General features: G+C 40.6%; 1 protein-coding gene across 2 annotated transcripts in view; it reads left to right on the top strand.

Moving 5' to 3' along the window:
- Ddx46 (DEAD-box helicase 46) overlaps window positions 1-10431 on the top strand; it is a 45458-nt gene that overhangs the window by 27155 nt on the left and 7872 nt on the right. For both annotated transcript variants that reach the window (XM_050143884.1, XM_050143885.1), the window contains exons 14-18: window positions 302-466; window positions 904-1066; window positions 2059-2252; window positions 7297-7434; window positions 7807-7956. In XM_050143884.1, the coding sequence (XP_049999841.1) occupies window positions 302-466; window positions 904-1066; window positions 2059-2252; window positions 7297-7434; window positions 7807-7956 (810 nt within the window). The remainder of the gene's footprint in view (window positions 1-301; window positions 467-903; window positions 1067-2058; window positions 2253-7296; window positions 7435-7806; window positions 7957-10431) is intronic.

Genomic DNA, 10431 nt, shown 5'->3' on the forward strand with positions numbered 1-10431 from the left:
ATTAAAGGTGTGACCACCATTGCCTGGTCTCTAGTGGCTTAGCTCTGCACGCCAATCTTCAGGCAAGGTTTATTTGTTAAAACACAAACTATCACTACACTTGCCACCCTAGCTCAGCCTGCCCTTTCTTGACAAGATGTAACCGAGAGCTGCAAATTCTGGCTTAAGTTCGGAGTTTTTAAGATAATGAATTTAAAGTAACTGAAGTAGTTCTCCAAAGTTCCTTCTGCTTGATTTGAGGGATGGGTAGGTTTTTGGAGACTCATTGTATTTATACATATATACTATATTGTTTTCTCAGGTCATGCGCATTGTGGATAATGTTCGTCCTGACCGACAGACAGTTATGTTTTCAGCTACTTTCCCTAGAGCTATGGAGGCTTTGGCCCGCAGGATCCTGAGCAAGCCCATTGAAGTTCAGGTTGGGGGCAGGAGTGTGGTTTGCTCAGATGTGGAACAACAAGTGGTAGGTACCGTTTTCAGGAAATTGTTAGTTTAGACAGTGTGTGTGTGATCCTTTTTATATCATAGTTGTGAGATAGGTAGATAACTTCTAAAGTTAAATATTACGCATCAGTTATAACCTTCAGTCTGTTGCCAGGTACATGGAACTGACTTAGTAAAGCTCTCTTTAGTTCTCCCCACCAGCAATGAAGGCTGACAGAAATGGGATACATCTTTCTTGTCTTTAATTAATGGAATTGAGGTTAAGGGACAGAGTGAGCCAGTGACCACAGTGGCTGCCACAGTTACAACCCTACCAGTTAAAAGTCCACATTTGCTTAGCAAATTTAAGGTCTAGGAAGCTATTATTTTCTCCTCATTCAATACAGATTAAACATTTTTGTTTTAAGACACATTTGTGTTTTTTTACATTAACTTGCTACAATGTGTTGTTTTCAGATTGTGATTGAAGAAGAAAAGAAATTCTTGAAATTACTCGAGCTTTTAGGCCATTATCAGGAGTCGGGATCTGTCATTATATTTGTTGACAAGCAGGAGCATGCCGATGGTCTCCTGAAGGACTTGATGAGAGCATCTTACCCCTGCATGTCTCTTCATGGCGGTAACATTTGTTTAACTTAACTTGCCAACAGCTGTCTTGTTCTCTGAATAGTACCTGTTTTGTTTTCTGTAATGTGAGTAGAATAAATCTGACAGGCATTTGAAAAAATTCCAACTTCATGCCCTGCTATCTATTGCTCTTGACGTAATTGCCTTGAGATAGTGCCTCACTGTCCGAGCTGTCAGAATCCACCTCTCCGTGATCCAGTGCTAGTACGGTCAGAGGTAGAAGGAGACTGTTTACATGGCCATTAGAGACTTGAATGTCAGTCTTCTTTTTTGCATAACAAGCAAGCACTGTTTCTCTGTGAAGCTTCTCCCTCTCTCCTTGTACCTAGAACTTTTCATCATCCACATGAAGACTACTGGTTAAGCAATTATTCTCTGTGTCTTCCTTTTACCTGTCCTTTATAACTTTGATACTTCCGTACTATCTTATGCCTTTATGAATTTCTTATCCTTTGTATTGTTTATTGGGAATTAATACATTTCATATCCTTTTGTGTTTGTTCTGGTTCACCTAGTCATGATTTTATGATTCATATTTTAACATGTATTAGATTTCCTTCTAAAAGCTGGATAATAACATCCTTTTGTGTATATTTATTATCTTCTTTTGATTCACTTGTTGATAGAGATCTGGTTGGTTTTATTATTAGACTCTTGTGTATGATGTGACTATGGTATGTGTTCATCTTATCAGCTGTTAGTTCCTCTGAGTAATGGAGTTGCTAGAACCAGAACTCAGACTTTAAGTTTTTGAGAAATCATCAAATTGATATAGTTTTCAAGATTAATTTATTTATTATGTATGCAGCTTTTTTCCTACATGTTTGCCTGCATGATAGAAGAGGGTCTGGTTGCTGGGAATTGAACACAGATTTCTGAGCCATCAGCCCTGAGTCTGTTTTTTATTTCTGTGTTTAGGACTTTCTTAGTAGAAATGGAAAATTTCAACATGTTTTTCTGTTTGTCTCTTTAATTTACTTACAGGTATTGATCAGTACGACAGGGACAGCATCATAAATGACTTTAAGAATGGAACCTGCAAACTTCTTGTAGCCACGTCAGTTGCTGCTCGAGGTCTAGATGTGAAACATCTGATTCTTGTAGTAAATTACAGCTGTCCCAACCATTATGAAGATTATGTGCACAGAGCTGGACGGACTGGAAGGGCAGGCAACAAAGTAAGTCTTAACAGTCATGTCTTTACCACAGCACAGGTGTTTAGTTTCAGGAATAGATAGCAGAGTAACATTATGATGTTATTTTGAAAGTCTTTAAATAGCTGAACATTGACTGGATGTTGTTAATCACATATGTATTTATGTCTCCATATTGTTAAAATGACCAGTTTTGGGGCTGCAGAGATTGTGCTTCAGTTGAGAACACTGGCTCCTTTTTTGCGGAGGTCCTAGGCAGAGTCTTCCTGTCCAAGCCACCTGCTCCTAACTAACTGGCAGCTGCTTCCCAAATAACTGACTCGGAGACTCAATATAAATTATAAATGCTTGGCCAATAGCCAGGCTTGTTACTAACTAGATCTTACAACGTAACCCATTTCTATTAATCAGTGTGCTGCCCCGAGGCTCATGGTTTACCTCTGTCCCATTTTGTGTGACCAACCTGTCCATCATCTTAGTGGCGACTCCTTTGACTCCTTCTTCTTCCAATCATTCTCAGTTTGGCTTTCCCACCTAACGATCCTGTTCAGCTATTGACCAGACAGCTTGTTTATTAAACTAATCATAGCGATATATATTCACACAGTGTACAGAGGATTATTCCACAGCACTTGTGTTCTGTTTACAGTACTCACTGTTCACAACCATCTGTAGCTCCAGTTCTAGGGAATCCTGATGCCCTCTTCTAGCCATGATAGGCAGCAGGTGTATATGTGGTACACAGACATAAAAGCAAACACCCATGCATATTTAAAACAAAATTAAGCCAGACAGCGATGACACGAGTCTTTAATCCCAGTACCTGTGGGCAGAGGCAGGCAAATCTGTGTGAGTTTGAGGCTGGCCTGATCTACAGAGTAAGTTCCAGGACAGCCAGGACTACACAGAGAAACCCTGTCTTGAAAAACCAAAACCAGAACAAAGCAGAATTAAGATTATCAGGTACCTTTGTGGTTTCTAGTAGGTAGTGGTAACAGTTTATATTTCGCTCTTGCCTAACATGTTCTGCACATAGAGACACTTACGTATAATTCAGGATGTTTCATTGCTTTTTAGTGCTCGTTTTCTTGACTTGATGTTCTGTAGTCTACGGCAGTCGTTCTCAACATTCTTAGTACTGCTCCCTTTAATACAGTTCCTCATGCTGTCATGACCCCCAACCGTATATTATTCTGTGGCTACTTCATAACTATAATTTTGCTACTGTTATGAATCATAATGTAAATATCTTATATGCAACTCCCAAAGGGGCCTAAGACCTCTTGCTGCTGTTTTATTTGGGGGATGATGTCTTTGTCAAGTTTGTCCGCAAACTGTAGGTGTGCCACTACACACAACAAAAGTTCTTTCTTTTTGTTTTTTTTCTATTTTGCAATGCTGGGGTTATAGCAAGTGTCTCATCACTGAGCTGTATGCCCAGTCAGTCATTCCTTCTAAAGAAAATAATTATTTAATTAATTTTTATGTGTATAGATATTTTCCTGCATATATGTCTGTGCATACATTGCCTATGGAGACCATTGTTGGATCCCCTGGAACTGGAGTTAAAACAATTGTGAGCTGCCACGTTGGTGCTGGAAATCAAACCAGGTCTTCTGGAAGAGCACACAGTGCTCTTAATCACCATGTCATTTCTCAGTATTCCCTGCCCCTAATGATTCTTTAGGAAGGCATGAGGGTATTTCGTTGTTAGAAATATTAATAATGATATATTTGATTTTTCAACCTTAGATGTTGCATCATGATGTAACAATAGTACCACAGTAGCTTATTTTTCTGCTAAACTTCTGAGTTCTTTACATAGGATTTCATCCTCATTGAAATAGACACGGTTCATTTTATAGTTGAGAAAATTCGAAGCACATAAAATCTGTGTCTTAGGTTCTGTAGCAATAACACCTCCTTAACTGAGGTATTCTGAGGAATCTGGAAGCATGTCCTATAGAGGTTAAGGAGTGGGACTGGAGAGATGGCTCAGTGGTTAACATTACCTGCTCCTCTTAAAGCCCAGATTTTGTTTCCAGCACCCACATGGTACTTCCAGCTGTCAGGGGAACCTGGGTCCTCTGTCTTCCATGGGTTCCTGCACACATGTGGCACACAGGCATGCCTCAAAAACATACACATCAAATGTGTATGATTAGGAGTAGTGAGTATGTTTTAGGGGCCACATATACTCTCTCATCATACCCTCTTTCTGTTTGCACATGCGTGTTTATAACCGTATAAAATGGGATTGTCAGCTCATGGGAGGCATAGCTGCAGAGCCTGGACAGCAGGTGGCGACTCCTGAAATTAGGTTAGAATGTATGTAAAGATGATAACCCGATGGTTTGTCCTCTTTCCTGCCCCTGTCTTCCTCTTACCTGGACTGAAGAGTAGCTGGGGCATCTGAGGTTCTCACTTTCCAGACTCCCAGGAAGATGATACAACTGATTTTATTTTTGCAAAATAGTTTCAGAAATACATAATTATGTAAAGAATGTGTTTGTGTACATAATCAAATACAAACACGCACTTTGTATTCTAAAAACATGAACAGAGCTTGAAGATGCATTTCTCCAACACCAGCACTTAGGGAGCAGAGACGGCACTCAACTACACTGAACTATAGAACTAGACTCTGACTCAGAAGATTAACCAAAAATGGCAGGATATATATATATATGTATATGTGTATATATGTGTATATATACGTATATATAATCCCAAAAGTAAGATGCTAAAGCTGAGCATTGGGATTCATGCATGTAATCCTGGCACTTGGAAAGCTGAGGCAGGAGGCTTGCCATTAGTTGAAGGCTTGTACTGGATAGTGTGAGACTGTCTTAAAAACAACAAATAAACAAATTAAAAGAGGCTAGGGTGATGACTCAGCAGTTAAGAGCACTGACTGCTCTCATGGAAGACCCATGGTTGCTCACAATTGTCTCTTAACTCCAGTTCCAAGAACTCCAATGTCCTCTTCTGAGCAAGTGCACATATGTGGTGCACAGACATGCATGCACTTTCTGTGGAGGTCAGAAGAAGCTTGGCCTATAGTTTAGGCTTGTTCCTACCTTTTTTTTATAACTTAAATTAATCCATTTCTGTTCATCTATATCCTGCCATGTGGCGTTAGCTCTCTTCCATCTGTTCCTCTTGTTTCCTCTCTCGTCTCCTGGCGTCTTCCTCAGGTAGAAATAGCTTAGGTTCCTTCTCCTCCTTCCTCTCTCAGCCCAGAAGTCCCACCTATACCTCCTACCTATCTATTGGCCATTTCAGCTTTTTATTAGACCAATCATAGCGATAAACCTTCACACAGTATGCAGATATCCCACAACATGTCTGTGGGTACCATGTGTGAGCTTGGTGCACGCAGAAGTGAGAAAAGGCTTTGGATGCTCTAAACCTGGATTCACAGGTGGATGTGAGCCACTGTGTGGTGATTAGAGTCAAATCTGGGTCCTCCACCAGAGCAGCTAGCTCTCTTAGCTGTCAGCTCTCTATCCCAGAAATCTTTCTTAAATTATGATGGTTTAATACGTGTTCTTATGTTCATTCTCTCCCAGTGTTATTCCTACCATCGGGTCTTCCTCTTTCCGTAGCCTCCCTTCTGCTCTCATATCAAGTATATCCCGTTCCTTTCTTTCTGATTTTATAACCTACATGTACCCTAGATGTATGTATATATATTGAAAAATTAAAATCTAGGGTCCATATGTGGTATTTGATCTTTGAAGTCTGTGTTATTTCACTTAACCTAGTGATTTCTTATACCATTTTCTACAATGTCTTGATTTATTTTTTCTTTATACCTGTGTAAAATTCTGCTGTGTCTGTGGCACATTTTCATTATCTGTTCACCTGCTGATGCATCTATGCTGGTTCTATTGCTCAGCAGTTGTGAATAGTGTAAATTTTCTGTCATTTGTTGTCTCCCCCCACTCCCCCAAGATAGGGTTTTTGTTTTTGTTTTCTGTAGCTTTGGAGCCTTTCCTGGAACTCACTCTATAGATCAGGCTGGCCTTGAACTCACAGAGATCCACCTCCTCTGCCTCCCAACTGCTGAGATTAAAGGTGTGCGCTACCACTGCCTGGTGTCATTTGTTTTCTTAATGTTAGCCATTTTGACTGGGATGAAATGGAGTATCAATGTAGTTTTAACTTGTCTCTCCCTGCTAAGAATGTTGAGCTGGGAGATAACTCTTGTCATTGTGGACCTGAACTCAATTACCAGAACCCAAGTAAAAAACTGGTGTGTGGAAGCCTAGGAGTGGACTATCTCTAATTGACAGTGTGGGAAGAGAGCAGTGAGACAGGCTGAAAGTCATTCTCCTCCAGCAGAGTCTGGAGTAGAGAGAATGCAGAAGTTATCCATGGAATGGCAGAGAGGATGATCTGAACCGGGAACTGCAGCCAGCTGCCTCTGCTTCTCCAGTGTCTGCTGGTTGTTTACAAAGCTCAGTTTATGGTGTTAAAAAATGTGTATTGAACTAAAGGTAGAATTATGATATCTAAATAATTGTTCTTCTTGGTATTGCTTTTGCTGCTTGCCATCCTCAGTTTCCATGTGAATTTTAGGATTGTTTTTCCTAGGTCAATAATGAATGTCATTGGAATTATCTGGGAATTATATTGAGACTGTTTATCATGTCTCAGTAATATAGCAATCTCACTTTATTAATCCTTCCTGACAGGTCTTTCCTTCTTATATTGTCGTCTTCAATTTCTTCTTTTTGGAGACAGGGTCTCATACCTTAGGTGTGCCTAGAATTGATTGTGTAGCTGTCTCCACCTGTGTGGTGGGATGGAACCCAGGGTTTGTGAACACTGGGCAAGCACCATACGAACAGAATGCTTCTTCAGAGTTTTAATGTATTCAATGTAGAAATCTTTGCCTTTTTGGCTAGGCTTATTTCTAGACTTTTTTTTTTTTGAGATCTGTGAATGAGGTATTCCTCATCTTCTTGTCAGTAAGTTTGTTACTTGTTTACAACTAAGGTTGCTGGGTTTTTGTATTGATTTTAAATCATCTTGTTTAATTCTGTTTCCTCATTTTCATTAGGGCTATGCCTACACTTTCATCACAGAAGATCAAGCTCGCTATGCTGGTGACATAATTAAAGCTCTTGAGTTGTCAGGGACAGCAGTGCCTCCTGACCTGGAAAAGCTCTGGAGTGACTTCAAAGATCAGCAGAAAGCAGTGAGTCTTAAACTTCCTTATATGAGTCATTGACGTGACTGGTAACTGTGTTCACTTATATCTTAGCTTTTTTTTTTTTTTTTTTTCTGTTTTTGCCCCCCCCCCCCCCCCCATCCAGGGTATTTCTATGTAGCTCTGGCTGTCCTGGTACTTGGTATATAGACCAAGCTGGCCTCAAACTCTCAGATGTATCTGCTTCTGCCTCACGAGTGCTCATATTAAGGGTGCATAACCAGCCAATTTTTAGAAGGGAAAATAATGAAACTAGAATCTTCTCTTTTGCTTATTTATTGTTAAGTTGCTATATACTACTTTGAAAATATTTAATAGTTTTTACTCTAAAAATTATCTTTGTTAACTTTTCTTTAAAAGGAAGGAAAAATAATTAAAAAGAGTAGTGGTTTCTCTGGCAAGGGATTCAAGTTTGATGAAACAGAACAGGCGTTAGCCAATGAGAGGAAGAAGTTACAGAAAGCTGCTCTTGGCCTGCAAGATTCAGATGATGAGGACGCTGCAGTCGATGTAAGTATCGAGGTCTCTGCGTGTGTGCCGTGGAGTAGTTTGTGAACGTTGAGAAGTAGGCAAGGGAGCCTATTGAAGTTTCCAGCATGCTTGTTCATAGGAGGACATTTTTTAACACATCATAGTAAATTATTCCAAGCTAGACGTGGTAATCTGTGACTTTACCAGCTGCTCAGAGGACTGTGGCAGAAGCAGTGACCCCAGAGTACAAGGTCAGCCTGGGTAGCACAGCAGACTTTTTTATATAACCACAGATGACCTCTGTTGAGACATCGTCTTGTAAGTAGGTTTAGCCTGACCAGGCTGTTGAGAACACTGAAACCAGTGAGAGTATTGGTTCAGGACTGAACACAGACAGGGCAGGTTTCCTGTCAGCCGCTGGCCATTTCTTTCTGGTGCACCACACTAGCTTAGAATAAAGTAAAGTTGCTGCTCGGTTATATGTTTACCTTGTATTGAGTAAACTCAGGTTAGCAGGTTAGAGCTGGGCATGGTGGCATACTTAGCACTCGGGCGTCAGAAGGATCCCTTTGAATTGTATAGATCTACCCTACTTTGAAGAGGAATGTAATTTAAATAATTTAATTTAAAAAACCATGTTATACAAATGACACATGCACACAAAATACACAAATGTGATTTTCTTTTGTTTGTTTTGAGGCAAGTTTTTTTTGTGTAGCCCTGATTGTCCTAGAACTTACTGTGTAGACCAGGCTGGCCTCGAACTGAGAGACCTGCCTGCCTCTGCCTCCTGAGTATTGGGGTTAAAGACTGTGCCACCTCCGCCCAGCTTCTTTACTGAGATTTTTAAAAGCATATGTGCTGTTTAATTTAAAACAACATCACTCAGTTAAATGCACAACTACAAACACCCTCACCATAAAAACTTTCTGGCTCTGACTCCATAAGGGAAAAATGTATGTTTTATAAAAAGAAACTAAATTGAGACCATTTCATTAGAAATGCTTTCTAAATTAATTAAATTTAAGTCCAACAAGCTTCCCCTCATTTGAGTCTGAGAAGATAAAAGACCCACTACCTCTAATCTTTTGAAGGAAATTATGTGGCTTTCATCGTGATTCCACAAGTCATTCTGGATAAAAGTGTCCTTTTTTTGTTTTGTCCTTTTTTCAATTCTGTTCTAATAGTTAATTTTGTGTGTGTGTGTTTATGGCATGTGTGTTGGGGCCTGAGGACAGCATAGGTGACTCCGTTCTCTCTTCCCTTGTAGATCCTGGAGCGTCACGCAGGTCAGCAGGCCTACATGGCAAGTGCCTTGACCCCTGAGCCTTCTCACCAGCTGGTTTTGAGACAGGATTTTGATGTGTGTCATCAAACCCTGTTCAAAGACATTTAAAACAAGACAAGGGAGCTGGTGAGATGGCTCAGATAAGGCCCTTGCCATATAAACCTGGGTACTTGAGTTCTATCCCAGAACCCAGTACAGATGGGAGGAGGGAGCTGACTCCGTGTGTTGTCCATTGAGGCATGCACACAGTTAATAGCAGGTGATTTTCCTTTTTTAATGGCAGTATAGATAACTACACTAGGGTTCCTGGCTTGGAGAATTGAAAGCTTCAGTGTTGCTCTTGCCTCATAGGGAAGCCTTCTTTTCCTTCCTTGTCCCTTCTCTTTCTTGTCTGTTTGTTTGGCAGGTTGTTGTTATGCTGCCTGCTCTGGCCTCCGACTGTTGATCCTTCTTTCCCAGTCTATTTAGAGTGCTGGGATTAGAAGTATATGCCTCTCTGCTGACCCATTTTTCTTCATTTAAAAGAAGGACTCAGATATTAGAGTGCTTTCTGGCAATTGGGAGCCTGGTATGATCTCCAGCAGTACAAGAACTGAGTGTGGAGCTGCAAACCTGCAGTCCTAGCCCTTGGAAGAGGGAGAGGAGAAGGTTCAGGAGTTCACGGTCAGGCTAAAGATAGGACTCCGTAGTTGAGAGCACTTGTTGCTTTCCTGGAAGACCCAGGTTCAGTTCCTTCAGTACCTGCGTGGTGGCTCACCACCCTCTCTAACTGCAGTTCAGGGGAACCAAAGACCCCTTCTGGCCTCCTCAGACACCAAGCATATACATGGTACATATATTTGCAAGCAGGCAAAACACACGTCAAATAAAATGAATAAATTAAAAAAAAAAGCATTGAGGGTGATCCTCAGCTATTCAGTGGGTTTATCTGACTGAGCTACATGACAGCCTGTCTCAAAAGAAAAAGAAAAATCCTCGTTTCAGGAGTTAGGGGTGGGAGTCCTGCTTAGGAGTGCACTGCATCATTCCTCCTGAGACTCGCGGTTTTGAGTGACAGCCCTTCTTCCTTCTATCATTATAGAACAATTTGGGCTCAGTGCCTGAGCCCTGGAACAGTTCAGTGTGTCATTTCTGCTGCTCTGACTTGAGAACCTGTGTTTCTTCATTGACAAGATGAGGATGGATTTTTCTTTTTCTTTTTTCTTTTCTTTTTTTTTTTTTTTTTT

Source organism: Alexandromys fortis, unplaced genomic scaffold (genome assembly GCF_014885135.2).
Source record: "Alexandromys fortis isolate MF-2015 unplaced genomic scaffold, M_Fortis_MF-2015_v1.1 scaffold_1, whole genome shotgun sequence".
Lineage (NCBI taxonomy): Eukaryota > Metazoa > Chordata > Mammalia > Rodentia > Cricetidae > Alexandromys > Alexandromys fortis.